General features: G+C 39.5%; 1 protein-coding gene across 1 annotated transcript in view; it reads right to left on the bottom strand.

Annotated features, from left to right (window-relative positions):
• The window catches only part of ror2 (receptor tyrosine kinase-like orphan receptor 2), a 39316-nt gene extending 19372 nt beyond the window's left edge, over nt 1–19944 (bottom strand). Inside the window, exon 1 of the mRNA XM_080874742.1 lies at nt 19535–19944. Coding sequence (XP_080730868.1) covers nt 19535–19598 — 64 coding nt within the window. The 5' untranslated portion in view covers nt 19599–19944. The remainder of the gene's footprint in view (nt 1–19534) is intronic.
• Nucleotides 19945–20373: the final 429 nt, after the last annotated feature.

Raw genomic sequence — 20373 nt, 5'->3', positions numbered from 1 at the left:
CACATAAGTCAAGGTGTGAAAACAGGTGTGAGCCATTACCACTACAGGCTGGATGAGAGTTGAAACATCTTCGATAATTAAAAAAATAAATAAAAATCCAGTCACTTTATTTCCAGGTTCCTTAGACTACCATGATCTGGATGACTGATAACCTTCACAGCAAAGCTAGTACAATGTTGCAATTTTTATTTTTTATTCCTGCACATTTGTGTCAAATGAGAAATGCCATTTCTGTTAAATCACATTCAGTCCTCAATTTACATTTTACATCATCCACTACAAGAATGAAAGACAAAGCCTAAGAAGACAAAACCATCATCATGCAAACCTCTAGGATCCACTTAATGGGGATACAGTCAGGTTTAATAAGTGCTGTCAAAGGTCTTTATAATTGTGTTCAGAGTAGTATTAAGGACTCTAATAAACTAATGTTTATGCTGCACTATAGTAAAAACCAAGAAAACCAAAAACTGAGTTAAACTTCCTAAGGCCTGGTCAAACCAGGCAGCAGCTGTGATTGATTACATGTATCAAATGCCTTGGAAAATGAGGGACTTGGGGCAATGGGATGCTTTTCCATCTGCAGCTGAATAGGGCTGCTGGCTGCTGCATTCCAAGAGCTTGCTGCCTCTGTCATGAAAAGGCCCTTTGAGCGCTAAGAGGCCAGGCTACGGCTCTATGTGCTGGGGTTTTGACTGAGGGCTGTCTGGCACACCACAACACTTTCCTTCCCTCTCCTGGCTATCTTGCTGAAAATGTGTGTGCTGATCTCCTCCTGTAGCATAGTGTATTGACCCTTGTCTTTGTTATTATTCATCCTACACTCATCTACACTTTTATGCCTTTTTTATGCCCTACACTCTTATTCTCTGAGATTTCTGATATTTTCAGAGAGCAGGCTGGAGTTCTACAAAAATGTACTGAAAGCAGAGCTACTTCAGAGAGATGTTGCTAGTTGAATAAAATCTCAAATTTAGTAAGGAGAGGTAAAGAACCACAGAATCAAAGGAGGAAATCATGATTTGAAATCTAATCACTGTCTTCATTCTCACAAAGAATGCTTGTGGTTGAAGGAGTTCTGCAAAGCCACAAGGAGCATACTGAAAATGCAACAATACATATTTTTGTTTAATTAATACACATTCCAGAGAGCTACTGAGATCTGTTGATCAGCTAGTATGGTGTCATCTTGTCACCACCTGATGAAGTTGTCTAGAAGTGATAATGTCACCTAAATAAAAATAAATAAATAAACACACACCCAAGGACAGAGAGGAAACAACAGCAGTCAGTATGGTGATTCACATGGTGAGAATGTCTCCATTCCCATCACGGCCACCCAAATCACCAAAGACAGAACACTAAAACCTATGGTTGTGACAGACAGCCACAAAAACCTAGAGACCTCAGGCCTTGCGACCCACATTGACGATCAAGATCAAACCCAAAACACCCTCACCAAGATCTAACAGAGGCCAGACGGCTCATCGAAGACTCACCCCGGAAGCACAAACAGCCAGGAAGAACAGTCCAAAGCACTGCAAAGAGCCAAGAGACAGCTAATAAGAGCCCAGGAAGGACATCATTTGGCACAACCATGGCTGCGAGGCACAACCCCATTCGTTCCCGGTGACCCTGCCATTAGGGGAGGGCAAAAGCAGCATGAGCAACACCCCGGCTCTAGCCCAGCCCATTCCATTCACCCAGCATCCATCTACGTTAACTCACTAACGGAGATTTGCAGCGTTAATGCGGTAATAGCTTTAACGTTATTTTAACAAGATTAGTGCTGACAGCACTATTCAATTTACATAACACCAAACCACAACAATAATTACCTCAAGGCACTTTCTAGTATAAGGTAAAGACCCTACAATACCCTACAGGAAAAAAAAGGAATAAAAAAAAAAAAAAAACGGAGAAAACATTGACAATCAGAAGAAACACTATGCTCTGTCTATAATCATTGTCAAGAAGGAAAGTTTTAGCCTTAACTTTAAAAGTAGAAAGGGTGTCTGTTTACCAAATTCAAAGTGAGAGCTGGTTCCACAGAAGAGGGGCCTGAAAACTCCATTCCACTTTTAAATTTCCCAGGAACTACAAGTAAACCAGCAGTCTGAGAGTGAAGTGCTCTATTGGTGTCATACAGAAATATGACGTCTTTAAGATAAGCTGGGGCCTGATTTTTCAAAACCTTGAATGTGAAGAGCAGGATTTTAAATTCGATCATGGATTTAACAGGGAGTCAATATAGAGAAGCCAAGACAGGAGAAATATGCTCTTTTTAGTCCCATGCAGTACACTGGCTGCAGCATTTTGGATCAACTGTAGGCTTTTCAAGCAGTTTTTAGGACAACCTGATAATAATCAATAACAATAATCCAGCCTAGAAGTAATGAATAGATTAACCAGTTTTTCAGCATCACTCAGAGACAGAATGTTTCTAATTTTAAGGATATTGCACAAAATGAAGCAAAGCAGTCCTGCATATTTGAGAAAATGACTCAAAGGTTCTGCAATGTGACTGGAGGCCAATCTAAAGTACATATCTGGTTAGACACCACGTTTCTAAGGGCCAAGTGCAATAACCCCAGTTTTATTCGACTTTAAAAGCAATAAATTAGAGGACATCCAGGTATCACTATTATTAATGGAGGCCGAGGAGTGGGTAAACATCTTACACACTGAGCAGAAAGGTAGATGAGGGACAGGTGAATAGTCCATCAGCTATGAGCTGTGAATATAATTAGCAGGTGATTATCCAATGCAAACTCTTTTTAAAGTATGTGAAGGTTGTAATATAAAATACAAGCTTTTACATAAAAAATTTATTTAAAAAAAAAAAAAAGACTACACAAAACACCGCTGTGCATTGTAACAGAAACATGAAGCAGTACTTTACCGCAAAGAGAACTGGAACCAAGTCTGGTTACATGATTTTATATACATGATGTACAGTGACTAAGGAGAAGGTGCATGACATCCACTAATCAAAGGGTCCATAGGCACTAATAAACGCCAAACTGTCTGTGATATATTTACTAAGGTTTAGCATTTCAAAAGGTAAAAAAATACAAAATAAACAAAAAAAAAACCTGTTTGAATATCAGTCCATTTACTATTTTGACCAAAGTAATTATACAGAAGCCTCAAAGATACTACTTTGTATAGTTTCTTTCTTCTTTTTCAACATGTGCTACAAACTAACCTCTGTAAATGCACTCTTTTTACTACCTCACTCACGCTACCCAATCTTAAAAGTTTTCCATCTACTAGAGTTTGAAATGCTTATAAAATACACCATTAATACTAATATACTATCCATCCATCCATTCATCTTCTTCTACTTATCAGTGGCCGGGTCACAGGGGGCAGCGGCCTAAGCAGAGAAGACCAGACCTCTCTGTCCCCTGCCACCTCTTCCAGCTTGTCCGGGGGAACACCAAGGCGTTCCCAGGCCAGCCAAGAGATATAATCTCTCCAGCATGACTTGGATCTGCCCGCTTTTACATACTCCGCAGGTCTGGTAATACGATTACAAAATCTATCATTGACCTGCGGCCTAGCATGTCCTGGTGCCACGTGCGCTTATGGACAATTATGTTCAAACATGGTGTTCGTTATACCAAATTACGGTTTGCGCAGAAGTCCAACAACAAAACACTGTTTGGGTTCAGATCCAGGAGGCCATTCCTCTCAGTCACGCCACTCCAGGTCTCATTGACATTGCATACATGAGCATTGAAGTCTCCCAGTAGGATAACAGAGTCCCCAGGCGGAGCACCCACCAGCACCCCACCAAGGGACCCCAAGAAGGCTGGGCTCCAAGAAGAGTGGCGCCCTGTCGTCATCACTTATGCGCCGAGTGGCACAAAAGCGCAGACGACAGTCAGGACCAAGTCCCCGACCCGAAGGCACAGGGAACAAACCCTCTTGTCCACTGGGAGAAACCCCCATGTACAGGCAGCAAGCCGAGGGGATACTAGGATACCCACTACAGCCCACCGCCAGGGGCAACTCCACACTGAGACAGAGTCCAGCCCCTCTCCAGGAGACTGGTTCCAGAGCCCAAGCTGTGGTGAGCCCAACTATATCTAGCCAGTACTTCTCAACTTCACGCATCAGTTCAGGCTCCTTCCCCACCAGAGAGGTGACATTCCATGTTCCAATTGCTAGTCTTGGTAGCCGGGGATTGGTTCACCAAGGCTTCCCCTCCTGGCCGTGTGCAGCACACAATGCACGCAAACCCTACGGCACCTCCTGTGGGTAGTGGGCCTGCAGGAGGTGGGGCCATGTCCCTTTTTTGGGATGTGCCCGGCCAGGCCCCATGGACTAAGGCCCAGCCACCAGATGCTGGCCCCCTCCCCGGGCCTGGCTCCAGGGCGGGGGCCCCGGTAACGCAATCCTGGGCAGGGTGAACTACCCTTGGTGTTCTGTGTGCCATGGGAGACCCTACCATGGGTCAGAAGCCCCTGGACAACATAGCCCCTGGGATCCCTGGGACACCCAAACCCCCCCACGATATGGTAGCAAATCACGGAGGGCTAGAATAATGACTTACTAATACAAAGAAAAAAGAAAAAAAGAAAAAGAAAACAAATAAAATTTGTGTTTAGGACATTAACAAGAGGCAAAATTATGTTTTGTTGGTTTCAGCCTATTTTACATGTCCAAGGCTAAAGACTTATATGCATTTACACATATGACACAACAGTGGTAACTTCATGTGTGTTCATTTAAGCATTTTGATTTACTGAAATGAACACCATTTATTATTTACCTATAATTACATACACAACCACACATACTCTATAATTAAAGCAAATGCAAAAAGAAAGAAATCTTCATTCTGTCAGTATTGTGGGATAACGCTTTGAGGACCCAAGCCAGCAACGTTATGTATACATGGTATGTATCACATAAAAAAACAAACAAACAAACAAACAAACAAACAAACAAACAAACAAACAAAAATGGTTACATTGTAATGTTGGTTCTCTGAATGAGAGGCTCCCTCTTCAGTCAGTTACATATTCCATAGGTATGAAGCAACTCTTTAAGACACCCAGAGATGAGGGCGTACTGGTCAGCTGGAAGAGTAAAAGGAGTGAAGGTATAGAAGATAGTCAGTGACCCCTGGCCACTTTGATTTACTGAAAATTGGTGCGTTCCAAAACTCTTGACCATTAGTCTAAGTTAGCTGTTTAAAACTACTCTTTCAAGAACTTTTCAAATAAAAGGAAGGTTGGAGATTCACCAGTTAGCTAGAACATCTATGGCTTTTTAAGTAATGGTCTAATTACTGCCACCTTAAAGGCCTGTGGTACATAGCCCATTAATAGAGATGGGTTGATCATTGGTAGGTCATCTTTAAGCTTCTTTGGCAGAATGGGGTCTAATAAACATGTTGATGCTTTGAAAGAAGTAATTACTGAAGTTAACTAACTAACGATCAACTGAAGAGAAAGAGTCTAGATAAGTATCAGAGGCAATGAAAGCAGTTGTATATAATGTAAATGGATAATTGATGGAACCCGTCTCCTAGATATTACACACACTGAACTGAACCAACAGTGTTGGGGAGTAACGGAATACATGTACCGCCGTTACGTATTTAGAATACAAAATATGAGTAACTGTATTCCGTTACAGTTACCGTTTAAAAAGGTGGTATTCAGAATACAGTTACTTTGTTGAAATAAATGGATTACACTGCGGTACTTTCCTGTTTCATTTTGTCGCGGGTCAGGACTGTTTGGGTTTTGTTTGACAGCTACCTTCTGTTGTTCCAGGCGGCAGCGTTACGGTTGCCATGGTTACAGGGCGACGCTCTCTCTCTCTTTCTGCGACTGTGTGTTCCCTGGGTGAGAGAGCGCCTTTTCGTTGTTGTTGTTGTTGTGCTAAGCTAACAGGCAGAATGCTACAAGCATAGCTCTAAAGAATGTAGCATCATGGCCAGTGTAGTTCGTGTTGCAGGGAGAATGGACTGCCATACACGTTATGTGTCTGTGAGCGCGAGGAGGGAGAAAAAGGTGAGTGGAAAGGTACGAGTTGTCATCGAGGAAAAACGGGAGCTGGAAGCATGTAAATATAATAATAACCACTGCAGCCAAGAAGAGAGCCTGACGAGCCCAGTTGTAAGTAAGCTATTAAGACTCGACTGTACACCGTGTTCGTGTTTTCCTCCGAAAACAATAAGTTCCGTTGGAGCAGCCTTTCAACGCCTCTCTCTGTCTCTCGCAAGAAAAATTGACCCACACAACAAAATAAAGCTATTTTTCGGCTATGAGCCGACAGGGACCCCGCCGTATTAGTCAGAGGTCCCTTTACTACAGTTCGGAGTCGCGGACCTTCAGTAACAGTAATAAATCACACAGCAATAGTACATTCACGTTGTTGTAAAAAGCACGATAATATATTAAGTAATCCAAAGTATTCAGAATACGTTACTCTCATTGAGTAACGTAACGGAGTACGTTACAGAATACATTTTGGGGCATGTATTCTGTATTCTGTAACGGAATACATTTTAAAAGTAACCTTCCCAACACTGTGAACCAATAACTTTCCATTTCTGGTAACAATACAAATCCAGTTATATCTATTCAAAGCACCCGTATACCACAGTTATTAGGTCATCCATGGCTGAGTAAATATAACCATCATATTGACTGGACTTTTCGAAAAACATTTAGCACTCTCGCTCCCACCACGCTATAGACCTGTTTCCTAGTGCTTCAATTCCTACAAGCTGTCTTCATAGATAACTCCAAAGACAAAATTCTCCCTCAGTTCAGCATTACTTTACCTTAAGATGGAAGCACAAATCTCTGAGGAGTTCATGGATGGCATGGTCTGCTATCCCTGACAAAACCAGAGGCATCCCGATAAGCCAGGGATGCTGGGAATCTCCTATAATGAGGAAGATACTGTCATGGTTCCCCAGTCTAGAGCCTTGCATTGGGACTGGGATCAGACCCAACGCACATTTTGCAGGAGCAGTTATAGGGTCACCACAGGTGGTAGCAGGCAGCTAAAAATAGATAGCAGGTCCCAAGATTGTTAGGAGGATGGAGAGTGCAACAGAAATTTAAGAGACCATAACTGCAACAACATTTTTGAAGTATAAAACTGGACAGGTTGGAGAGTATAGAACTAAAGAAAAGAGGAAAATTGGATATTTGGAAAGGTTTTTAAATCGCTATAAATCAAGAAGGCAAAGAGCTAGACATTGTGTATTTTGAGAAATGTGACAAAGTTCAGCCATGTGACGAGCTTGCTATCTTGGTGGGCAAAACTACTTCACCATGACCGCAAATAGAGGACAGTCGGTAGTACTGCAGGACTACAGTGTATTTTTTTTTTCACCTGTCTCGAGGCAAGAGTACTTGGATCATCTATCCATGGAGGAAAAACAAAGATACGAAGGGAAAACATAAATTTTGTGGTCTTGTGATCCATATTCTGCCCCGATAGCTTTAATTAAATCCCTGAAAGTGGCAACATCCCTCCCAGAGCTCCTTGTTCAGTGACATCTACATGTATGTTGTAGAGAATCTGTCACCTTAAACTGCTGCCAGGATGAAAGCTAAAGTACCGACAGCTACTTGCATTTTCGATCTGAATGGGTAAATAATGCCACTATGTAGGAGGGAAAGAACAAGAAATCGTTCATCCGTATATAAAAAAAGATAAGCGCTACTTAACTAGCTTAAGCAAACTACCAAACGTAAATCTTACATTATGTTTGCCTGGACATTTACAGTTTAGGGCCAGGAAAGTTCTGGTAGTATTAATTTTTTTACATCAATGTTGTGCCATAACTGTAAGTTGACTAAGTATTTTTCTCATGTCTGTAGATCATTTCTACAGTTTAAATGAGCCACCACTGACAGTTGGGGTCTCTGCAGTGGTCTTCTGGCTTTGATTGGTGTGGAGAGATACTGTGTGGACTGGATAAACATGTTTGAACATGTACCTAAGTGTATCACATACATCTAGATGGAAGATTAGGTAACCACAGGATCAAGAATTTTCCAATGATTATCATGAGATGAAAGATCTGTTTCATCTTTTGTTCATTTTCCCTAATTTTTTTTTGGTAGAAACTGGAGCAAAAGTGCTGTGTAATTAGGGTAAGCACACAAAATGGGTTCAACTTTGATACTGGTTAAAAGCAGGAAGCAAGAAATGGTCATTTACCCTTCCAAATTAAAAGGCTATTTTTATTCAGAAGTCATTTACACACATGCAACATCCAAACTGCTGAGCTGAGCTGCCAGGGGACGAGGGTAAAATCAAAAGCCAAATTAGACAGGGAAAAAATGAGAGCGGAAATCCAAAATTGTTACTCCCCTAAGCCAACTGTAGACTGGAAACTCCGAATCTAACCGGAATGTGTGGTAGTACAACAAATCATTTCACTTGTCAAACATTTATCAACTCACCACTGAGAATAAGGACATATGATGATTATGATAATTCATAAAAGTTAAAGGTTAGTGTGGCTGACAAACACACCACAATACCCTGAAGCATCATACCAAGTAGCCACTCAGTCGGGTTGCTATGTGGCTCCAAAAGAAGACACATCTATTAAAAAAAAACAAAAAACAAAAAAAAACACTACTGTGTGCATTCATGGTTCTGTTGCTATTTACCATGACAGATTACTACTATGTCATAGCAGCCTGTTTATTATTTTCTGTTTGTTAATGTCCACTTGTTTAGTAGATTCTATATTTAATTCATCTACTTCTACACACACTGGTAGATGAAGCTCATTTAAGGTCAATCTCTGATCACTGATTTGGGCAGTTCTTTTAAAGCATTTTTTCCAAATCACTTTAATTTCCGTTGTCATTAAAGTTGACAGTTGTGATTCTTTGTGTATTGTTCGCTCTCTTTATAAGAGAAAACTGCAAAAAAAAACAAACACCCAAAACATATTTAAGCGAATTAAATATTTTACTTTTTAAATCTGAAATATATTTATAATGGTATTTTGCTGTTGATATTAGTTAATTATTGCAGGTGAATAATTTGCTAGTTTTTAATCCATTTTAAAATGTATACTATACAATAAAGATGTGTGCAAAATGTGAAAAGGGGATGGAAACTTTTAGACAACTGTATATTGTAAGCACTTTTTGAGATTGTAGGACTAAATTCTAACTGGAAATCAAAGGTGGTGAAGTTCTTCTTTTGCACAAACTATATCCAGATGTGACTAACAGGGTCATTCACGCTTATCATCTACACATAAACATGTATGAAAAACTATGTTGCAGTCTCTCTCACATAATGTATCATGGACTGTCAGATGGTATCACTTGCCTGCACTGGAATTTCCCCTTTCTCTGATGCTATCTTTCCACCCTACAAGCCCTCATCATTGAAGCTTACACAAGAGTAACTCCATCCCCATGACTGAGTTAAAACAACAAAAGACAACTCGTTTGAAAAAAACAACAACAACAAAAAAAAAAACACCAAAGAGTTTTTTTTAATTTATTTTACCATTTGGGTAATCAAATACAAGACAATACATGGCACTGGGAAGGTTGTGATGAGGACTGAGCCGAGTTATTTCCATTTCATTGGATCTTAGATAAGTAGGTGCATACCATTTTGGCTCTGTTTAAAAGCCAGAGTTAGCTGTGGAAAAGAGGCCGTTTTGATGCCCATGAAGCACTAGTATGTGCCAATTGTTTATCTTTCTCCAAACCAGTTATTAGTCATTCTTTCCTTTCCATCCAAATAGTTTGAGGGAAGAACAGTAAAGCAGAACTGAAAAGCAGCAGCAGAATTTCATTTAGTTGTGAACAAAAACTCTTCTCCTATTTTCTTTAAAACCCTTTGGCCCAGTCTCTGACCTATGATTTACTAAGCATCTGCTGGATGTTTTGGAAGAGCAGCAAGAAGAAGAAGCATCCTTTCTACAGACTCCTGACAGATAGTAAAGGTGACAACCACAGGATTTTTCGGCTAGAAAGGAGAATTCATGATTGATAATGATGTCCTTTTTATGCAATTTTGTGTTAGTGTTCCACCATCCAAAAAGTTCTTTTTTCCCCCCCTCTCTCCACAGAATATTTTCCCACAAGTCTGTGGGATCATCAAGATATTTATTTTAAGAAATGTGAGATAATCCTTTGGATTCTTTTTGATTAACAGTGGTTTTTGACTCAGGACTGTCCGATGGATCCCTTTTTACCCAGCCTCTTTCTTTCTTACTGTTGGGTCATGAACACTGACCTTAACACGGCCTAAATTTTAGTCATCAACTCATAATTATGCACCTCCATGTGTACATCCACATGCCTGCCCTTTTTTCTGTGATCGCACACATGTTTCCATGCAGAATTTACATTATAAAGGACTAACGCACCTCAAACAGAAAAATTCAAGCGGACATCGAAGTAGAATAATAGGAATAACTTAAACATGGACAGCTATTGGGTTTCCAGTTGTCCATGTCAACAATAGAGTTTAATAGCTGAAGTAAGTTAACATTCTATATTTAATCAGGCTGACAACAAGACTTAGGTATAATAAAAGCTTACTAACAACAGTTACACCAAACCAACATCCTCCTAGCATCTTACATAAGGCCTCTGAACATCAAGAGAGTGAAGGTAAATGAGCAAAGAAAAAACAAAACATCATCATTAGACCTTTTCTCTTGTGTAAGCTTACTTTGACCATTTTGCAGTTAAGTGAAAGACTGTAAATATATAAAAATAACCTGTTTGTGTAGCAGTCGGAAAAGCCTCGCAACTGTTATTAGCATCCTCCATTAGCTCTGCCACAATATGCTGTGGTATCGTGAAGTAAAGACAGAGCATAGAACTGACTTTAAAGGATTGGACCACAAATTACTTCATTGTCAGCAATATCCCATTCAGCTTTTGGGGTCAGCAACCGGAACAATATTTGATCCAGTGTCCTATTCCTGCTTTTTTAATGGTGTGACATTGTGTCTTCTGTACTGTATAATATAGCATATATATTTTAGTATTTTTCTTCTGCACTAAAGAAATGATAATGACTTTTGTATAAGCAGAGTTGTTAATATTAATATATAATAATCTTGTTAATAATTTCGGCTCCTCACTGCGTATGATTCTGGATACCGTAGCTCCTGTGAAAAAGAGAGCCTCAAATCACAAGTACTTGGCTCCCTGGTATAATTCTCAAACACGTACCTTAAAGCAGATAACTTGTAAGCTGGAGAGGAAATGGCATATGACCAATTTGGAAGATTATTTAGCCCGGAGAAATAATTTGCTGCTTTAAAAGAAAGCCCTCTGTAAAGCTAGAATATCTTAGTATTCATCATTGATTGAAGAAAATAAGAATGACCCTACGTTTCTCTTCAGCACTGTAGCCAGGCGGACAAGATGTCAGTGCACTGTTGAACCAACCATCCCTTTAACGTTAACTAGAAATGACTTCATGAACTTCTTCACAAATAAAATTTTAACCATTAGAGAATAAATTACTCATATTCATCTTACAGATGTAACAACCTAACATTCTACAGCTGCTTTCAGTACCATTGATATTCATTTAGTCTTTTTCTCCAATTGATCCTTGAGAGTTAACTTCAGTAACCACTTCCTGCAAACCATCAACGTGTCTTTTCGACCCCATTCCTACAAAACTGCTCAAAGAAGTCCTAACATTAATGCTTCAATCTTTAATAGTCAGCTATGTAGCACAGACCTTAGCGCTGGCAGTAGTTAAACCGTTACTTAAAAAGCCATCTCTAGACCCAGCTGCCTTAGATAATTATAGGCCAATCCCCAACCTTCTACTCACCTCAAAAATTCTTGAAAGAGTGGTTGTCAAACAGCTAACAGATCATCTGCAGAGGAATGGCTTATTTGAAGAGTTTCAGTCAGTTTCAGAGCTCATCACAGCACAGAAACAATTTTAGTGAAGGTTACAAATGATCTTCTTGTGGTCTGACAGTGGACTCATCTCTGTGCTTGTCCTGATAGACCTCAGTGCAGTGTTTGATACTGTTGACCATAATATCTTATTGGAATGATTAGATCACGCTGTAAGTATTACAGCTAGTGCGTTGCAGTGATTTGTATCAGATCTATCTAATAGACTCCAATTTGTTCATGTAAATGAAGAGTCCTCTTCAAACACTAAGGTTAATTAAGGACTTCCCTTAGGCAGTATCATCAGAAGGCATAGCATACATGTTCACACCCAACTTTATCCATCCATGAAGCCAGATAACACACTCAAATTAGTTAAACTGCTGGATGACCTCTGATTTTCTGCTTGTAAATTCAGATAAAATAGAGGTTATTGTACTCGGCCCTGAAAATCTTACAAATATGGTATCTAACCAGATTCTTACTCTGGATGGCATTACCTTGGCCTCCAGTAACGCTGTGAGGAATCTTGGAGTCATTTTTGACCAGGATATGTCCTTCAGTGCACATTTTAAGCAAATATGTAGGATTGCCGTCTTCCATTTATACAACATCTCTAAAATTAGAAATATCCTATCTCAGAGTGATGCTGAAAAAAAAACTAGCTCATGCATTTATTACTTCTAGGCTGGACTACTGTAATTCATTATTATCTGGATGTCCTAAAAACTCCCTGAAAAACCTTCAGTAAATCCAAAATGCTGCAGCAAGAGTGCTGACATGGACTAGAAAGAGAGAGCATATTTCTCCTACATTTGCTTCCCTTCTTTGGCTCCATGTGAAATCCATAACTGAATTCAAAATCCTGCTCCTCACATACAAGGTCTTGAATAATTGGGCCCCATCTTATCTTAATGACCTTGTAGTACCATATCACCCTATTAGAGGACTTCACTCTCGCACTGGAGGCTTACTTGCTTCCTAGAGTATTTACAAGTAGAATGGGAGGGAGAGCCTTCAGTTTTCAGGCCCCTCTTCTGTGGAACCAGCTTCCAGTTTGGATTCGGGAGACAGACACTATCTCTACTTTAAAGATTAGAAAAAAGGACATTTTTAAGCCTAAAGCATATAGTTAGGGCTGGATCAGGTCACCCTGAATCCTCTCTTAGTTATGCTGCAATAGGTGTAAACTGCTGGGGGATTCCCATGATGCATTGAGTATTTCTTCTTCGGTCTTTCTCACTCACTATGTGTTAATAGACCTCTCTGCATTGAATCATACTTGTTATTAATTTCTGGCTCTCTTCCACAGCATGTCTTTTGTCCTGTCTTCCTTCTCTCACTCCAACTGGTCGTGTCAGATGGCCGCCCCTCCCTGAGCCTGGTTCTGCTGGAGGTTTGTTTCTTCTTGTTAAGGAAGTTTTTCCTTCCCACTGTCACTAAAGTGCTTGCTCATTAGATGATGATTATTGTTTTGCTTTTTTTCCCCCGCTGTATGTATTATTGTAGCATCTACTTTACAATATAAAGCACCTTGAGGCGACTGTTGTGATTTGGCGCTATTTAAATAAAATTGAATTCAATTTACCGAAAGTCAATTGTAATCAAAATACTACAGTTCTGATAACCTTTGACTTCAACTGACAAGTTCATCAACTTAAAAACTTAAAGCAATGAGTTCCTTAATGTTTTTAGGTTCTGCTAACTTTACCTATCAGATTTTCAGTGGGACTCAAGCAAACAGAAACGGTTTGTTTGTTTGTTTTTAAACCAGGAGTAACATATTTCGGGTCATTGTCATGTTGGATGACAAAGCAACAACTCAAACCGAATTCTACTGTTTACTACTTGAGGTTTTATGTTTGTTTGATTGTTTTGCGGTATTTTGTTTTATGCTGCGTTTCAGTTTGGGGAATGTGTTGTTTCAGTTGTGTCCTTGCCCTTCTTTCTCCAAACATAAGCAGCGTCTCTATGGCCAAAGAACTCTAGATTTATCTCAGGTGACCAAAAGATGCTTTTATACATAATGTTTCTCCAGGTTGTCCTTAGCATACTTCAGTCTGGTTTAAAGGAGTCTCTTCTGCAGAAGTTGAGCTTTTCTTGGTTTCACTTTTTCAGGGGACTAATAATATTGACCCTGGTAATTTTTTGTATTTTTCTAAATAATTCTTTTATTGTGCAAAGAAAAATAATGTATGCTTTCTAAAGAAAACTAATATGTTCAGAAATGCTATGTTGAAAATCCCTTGCTCTGTTAAAAACTCACAAAAGAAAAAGAGTTACAAAGGTAGAGAAATATGCACCATAAAAAATAAGAACACATCCTGGGACACTTTAACAGGATAATTACGAACAGGCTCAACAACAGTGCCTGTGGCTCCAAATATCTTATAATGTAAACAGACATTGGCCAGGCAGATGCTGGACTTCAGCAAGACTGAAAACATCCGTAATCTCTTCCTGGAGACACAGACCTGACAATCCACATTTCACCCTCTCTTAATTAACAGACAGATTATGTAGCACATTTTAACAGCCGATCCAGCCAGGTAACCAAAGAATTGAGAAAACCTCCCAAATGCAATAAGGGAGTATAATCTATGATGTGTTGCTCTGCTGCAGACTAAGTGTGTATGTCTAAGGAAATCAAGCCAGACTAAGAAATACATGCTCTACCTTCAAGTCTCAGCACTCTATAGATATATTTATTTTCATAAAGAACTTTCTTGGGAGGAGGGGTGCTGGTGGAAAATCCACTGTACACTAGAAAAATCTAAATGATCTATTAGTTAAAGGTTCCTCCAAAGCCCAAAGTAAGAAATCCATTTGCTTACAGCCTCTTCACCACCACCAGCCCCACTTCTTGCCAAAGGCCATCATATTGAACGTGACTGAAGACCCTCACCAACTTTAGTGGGGTGGTCCAAAAAAACATTTATCCATTTGCAAAAAATATGTCTTTGGTGCACAGCTGTCATGCATATTTAGCAGCACAGGTAAATGAAACTTTATGTCATTGTAAGTTGGAGCCTTGAATCTTTGTGTAAAAGAAGATTTGTGTTGTCTGGATATTGAACTGGTAGCAGTTGGAATATGCCCATATTATAGAAATCATTATCATTATTACCCTTGACTTTATAAATGTGCTACTGGACAGAACATAACCTTTTAGCAGTATCCCAGCTGTCCCACTAAAGAAAACAGAGTACTAGACATGTATCCATGTATGCCACCAATGCAAACAGTGCCATTTCAATCCGTCCTTTGCATTTCTGACCAGTCTAGTCCAGCTGACCCCAAAGTATCTTCCTCTAGTTAATTGAAAAAACTGTATCCTCAAGAGTTGTAGCAGCAGGTATAACATCGCCTTGATGTGCTCCATTGTTTTGTTGTATTTGTGTCCCGTGCAAATGACTTTATGGACTTTTGCCTGCATTGCTAATAACGACATTAGGTGGTACTCAACTGTAATATAAAACAACCAAATCAGAGTAGCGTTGAGTCGAGTCGAGTAGGGAATACTGGAAAAGGGCTATCTGTGAAACACATGAAGAGGACATTACCAGTTTTACTGGATCTCTAACAAAAAATATGAAATTCCATGAACACAAACTCATACCAGCTCTGACTGAGAACAACAATCCCTGGATCAAATTCATAGACTCCTACAGGAGGAAGCGGGGGGCTAAATTTGAGCCAATTAGCACAAGGGATTGGTGGAATTTTATTTTATTTTAATTTTTTATTAGTCCTGTATTTATCCAGGTAAAAAACTGATTGAGATTAAAAATCTAGTTTCCAAGAGAGACTTGGCATCATGGCAGCAAAAGTCAAAGTGTGAAATAGCCTGAAATAAATGACTGGGTTTAAGGTGAGAGACAACCAGTGAGCAGCCTAGAGAGCAAATAAGCTAAACAATTTATTTAAAAAAAAATAAAAAATCTAACAGGATTAGTTCTGCCTCCTTCCAACCACACACCTCAACTGCATTCAGTGATTTTGACCTTTTCCCCTCAAAGTGCACAGATTGTACTGGAAGGCCAACACCAAAACTGGGGTTGTATACAAGAAGGGAAAGATCCTTCAACATGTGCACTATTGCAGATTTTTTTCACCAGTCTGTTGTAGTAAGTTCTGTAGTCTGCAAGAAGAGCAGCACAGAGGCTGACATCACCAACAAACTGAAGAAAATTTATCAGAAAAGCTGTGCCTTGTGGTTTCTAACAAACTGGATACATTTGATGATGTGGTTGACGTCGCCGAATAAACTGTTTTTCCATCAAGTATAACGCCTAAATTATGCTTCAGCAGGAAATCTATGTCATAACCAGAAACCCCTTTAAACACCACCTTCCACGTACCCTGATGTGCACCTCCTGAGAAATGTAAGGACATGTCAGGTCAACGCAGCCTGCAATAACCGAATAGCACGGAAGGTTGCGGTGAGGGGTTTCCAATTACCTCGCAAGTTACGACGTAGATTTCCGCATAAGTCTAAACTGGGTTTAACTCTCTGAACAACTTACTGGACAGTCAGCAGGGCACTTCCCATAACAGGCTGATATAGCAATGGGGCTACAAGGACAGCTACAGGAAACTTTTCATACCTACTGCAATAACTCTGTACACTGAAGCACATCTGTTTGGCAGATAATCATCTGTTCTTTCAACCAAGCCTCAAGTGTGATTTCTCGTTTGTATACAAAAAGCTCCCTACTTTGGGAAACTTTCTTTTGCAGCCTTTTCATTGTTCCTGTTAAACTAGTCAGTATATTCCCTCTGATACAAAATGTCTTCCTTGTTTATACTCCACACATCAGCACTCAGACATATACAGATTGCTGAAGCAACACATTTTAGCATTAGGCCTCAACAGTCTGACCATTTCATACTGCTTTCACTACTACAAACATGTGTTTTCCTGATCCTCTGGTTCCACCTAGTCACTAGAGTAATGGGGAGATGTGAATATTATTCTTGCATGGTTCTGTATGTCTGAAATAATTAAAAAAAAAAAAAAAAAAAAAAAAAAAAAAAAAAACCCACACACACACAACTAACATATGGACCGATACATCTTTTTTTTTTTTTAAATAATCAACCATCTTTATCCAGCTCTTAAAAGTCCTGTTGTATTATTCTGTCCAGAACAATGAATGATGTGTCCATCTATATTTAAGGATCTGACAATTCACTCACAAATAAAGATCTTTAAGCCTCTGAATCTGCTGTATTTCAGTAGAACAAAATGTTTTGTGGCTAGAATACATTTTTTAAACTGTCATTTGACATGATTTGTTACCAGGACAACAAAAGAAAGAGAGCTGTCCACTCCATTTCATCTAAAACTTGCATGTTTTCTAATCTTAATCAAGACGGTTTGGTACCTTGATAGCACCGAACAACTAGTAAAACACACTTTTGTGGAGATAGTATAGGGCTGTTTTTTCTCCAACTGCCATGAAAATAGGGTAAATATTTACTGAGGATATTTAACAGATTGGTTATGATTGTTTGTAGTTTATTTGCTCACATCTCAGTTTCTTTTACGTGAGGTTGCTATCAATTAAATAATTTCTTATGAACATTCACTCCGAAAGTGGTATCCGTGATCATTGGCTGCAGGCTAAAAACATGTCCTTGAGGCCATAGTAGGTTTGAAATGAATTGGGTTTTGTAAGCGCTTACACAACCTAACTAAAATGATGGTTATGGGTGGTTCTATGCTTTCTGAAAGACTACAGAAGATGGCTAAATTAAAAATGTACAGAATGATTTTTAAATCATTCTGTAAGTTTTACAAAACAAATTCAGACAGTTCTCAGATGCCGTTAGCCGATCCAACAAACACTGTTTCAAAGCACATTAAAGTCTTTACACCTTTTACTTTCACAAGCCTGTTATCAATGCATCTGTGGACTCCTCTTAGTCTCAGTAATTCCAAGCATGTCCCTTTTCAGCCTCCTGTGTTTAACTTTAGATAAACAGCCTGTTCATTTCATACAATCCCTGCTCTCTCCAAATATGAACTTGAGAGACATGAACTGTTAACATAGGATACATGTCTGACCACTTGTTATCCCATACTTGCAGTACAGATGCAAAAGGGAGGATATTTCAAGTCCTAAACTTTACACTCGATTTCCTTGTAATAAGGCTGTTTGACAAGGAGAGGGGTCAGAGGGCATCAGACTGACAAAATAATAATGCAACCCCGTAGTGTTTCTGAGGATTTGGTATGGCTCGTCACCCTAAAATGCATCCAACTTAACTAGTTTTTTAGCCTGACATCAATTAAATATGCTCGTGGATGTATCTAGAAATGTAAAATTGAACTCTGCTCTGTGTATTGTCAGAGAGACTGAGATTCCCATAATGAAATAAAATATAGCAATTTTTCTTTTTCTTTTAAATTCTTCTTTGAAATCTGTTCAGTATCACATGCATTGTTCTTAGCACACATGAAATTCCTTAAGAATGTCAGAAAATATATCTTAGTATGGTTAAAGCAGGGATCCAACACATTGCAATGCCTCCATTTTAAAACTTTAAAAAGTCAAGTTAAAACAAGAACAGAGTAAGTCGAGGCTTATGTATGTACAAATGTATGAGTTTTAAAACTACTAAAAGGAAAAATGGAAAAAAGAACTCATTTTCCTTATCCCCACCCCACGAAAAAAGAGTAAATCCTTAATGTTCTCATCTATTTATTTATTTTTAAATCGGAGACCTCTGCACAGCTTCTTCATCCTAGTAGCCAGAGTTAAAAAGAAATGCCGCGACAACACCAAACAACAGAGAGCAGGAGGAGAATGTGCTAATCATTTAGCTCTCTGCACCCCACCCCCACCTTTTTCCCTTAATACCAAATGGTAAGTCCTCAGAACGAAAGCTGAAAACAGGAAATCTGCAGAGCTCTCACCTCCCACAGGGGGAGTAAATTAATTAGCATGACTGACAAAGACGTGAGATCACCTCGAGCTATGCGTTCAATTAACATGACAACTACATAGTGGTCCTTTGAGTCCAACACAAGCACCCCTTTTTACGAAGACTAGGAGCTGCACGAACACACGTCAACAAGCTGAAAGAGGACAAAGAGTGCTTAAGTGGTCACAGATACTTACGGGAGACCCCCCCCCCCCTCCACCAATCCAACACACACACACACACACTTTCCATTTAAAATCGTGAAACGTGTATACTTAAAAAATACAAATACACAACTACAAAATTCAACCAGCATAAAGGGCAAAGTTCAAAAGGATTAAAGGAGAGAATGTATAAAGAGATTTAGAGAAGAATCTTCGTTATATTTACTGTGTGTGTCCAAGTTTGGGTAAAGTAGGAAATTTAAGCGGTAGTAAGCCATCCGTGCTCTCTGCGAAAATATTGATATTCTCTTTAAACAACGGAAACTCCATTTCTAAACAGATCTCTTAACTCGGACTGCAAAAGCGGTCAACAAAATCTATTGTGTGTGGAGGAGTGGAAACAACGTGGAAACATCACAAACTGTTTTTCAAGCCAGAGCCTAAATGTGTAGGACAAAATCTTTACCGACTGGCCGGTCTTTATGTTGTGTAGCCCATCACTTCTCACCTTAATCCAAATTCTTTTGGAGTCTGAAAGAAACTCACCTTCACATTTCAGACTGGGCGACAACACAAGTATCCAGAGCAAACTCCTTAGGAAGGTGACCATGGCGTACGTTTTCACTAAGGAAACTTTACAACAAGACTGATAACTTTATTTTTCCCACTGTTTGAGCCGATGCTCTTCTTTTGACTTCTCGTTTTCTGTCCACAGTCGTAGGTGGAGAGAAAGCTTACTTTCCAAATCGTCAGACACGAAGGTGGAGGACAGATGCTGGTTCGGAGAGGGAATCAGGCGGTCGTTCATCCCATTTACAGTCCACAAGAGAGACGGGCTGAGCGGCTGCCTCTGAGCTGCTAGTCCTGCGTTGGCCTCTGTCCTCGCGTTGAAATGCGAGCAGTGACGCGCGCATGAAGTGCAATATGGCAAACCACGTTTTAGGAAGAGTGCACCATCTAGAGACAGAACCCAAGAATCCTAACAACCAGACTGCCAGATCTACAAACCTTATCCTGTTAATAGCCTATTTACAAATAAAAACATTAACACGAGGAATCTAGAGTCTGCAGAGCTCATTTTGGGAAAGCAAATATATTAGACAGCGTAGCGTTCAGACCACACCTTTGCTTGTTACAACTGCTGGACAGAACAGGTTAAAAAAAAATCTGGTAAGTATTTCATGGTTCTATCATTTTGCATTATTTTAACTCTATTTTATAGTTTGGCATCTGAGTTATTAGTAGTAGTTTCTTGGTCAAGTCACAGTTATTGTCACTGTAGTTCCTGACTTCTCCTTTAGGTCATTAGGTCTCACTTCTGTTCTTTGTTCTTGTCATTTCTAATATTCATATTTGTGGATTTTCTTTGTTTCAGTTGTCAGGTT

This window comes from Rhamphochromis sp. 'chilingali' (genome assembly GCF_963969265.1).
Source record: "Rhamphochromis sp. 'chilingali' genome assembly, chromosome: 2".
Taxonomy (NCBI): Eukaryota; Metazoa; Chordata; class Actinopteri; order Cichliformes; family Cichlidae; genus Rhamphochromis; species Rhamphochromis sp. 'chilingali'.
The sequence above is the reverse complement of the archived record's forward strand: the minus strand, read 5'-3'. Positions and strand labels throughout refer to the sequence as shown.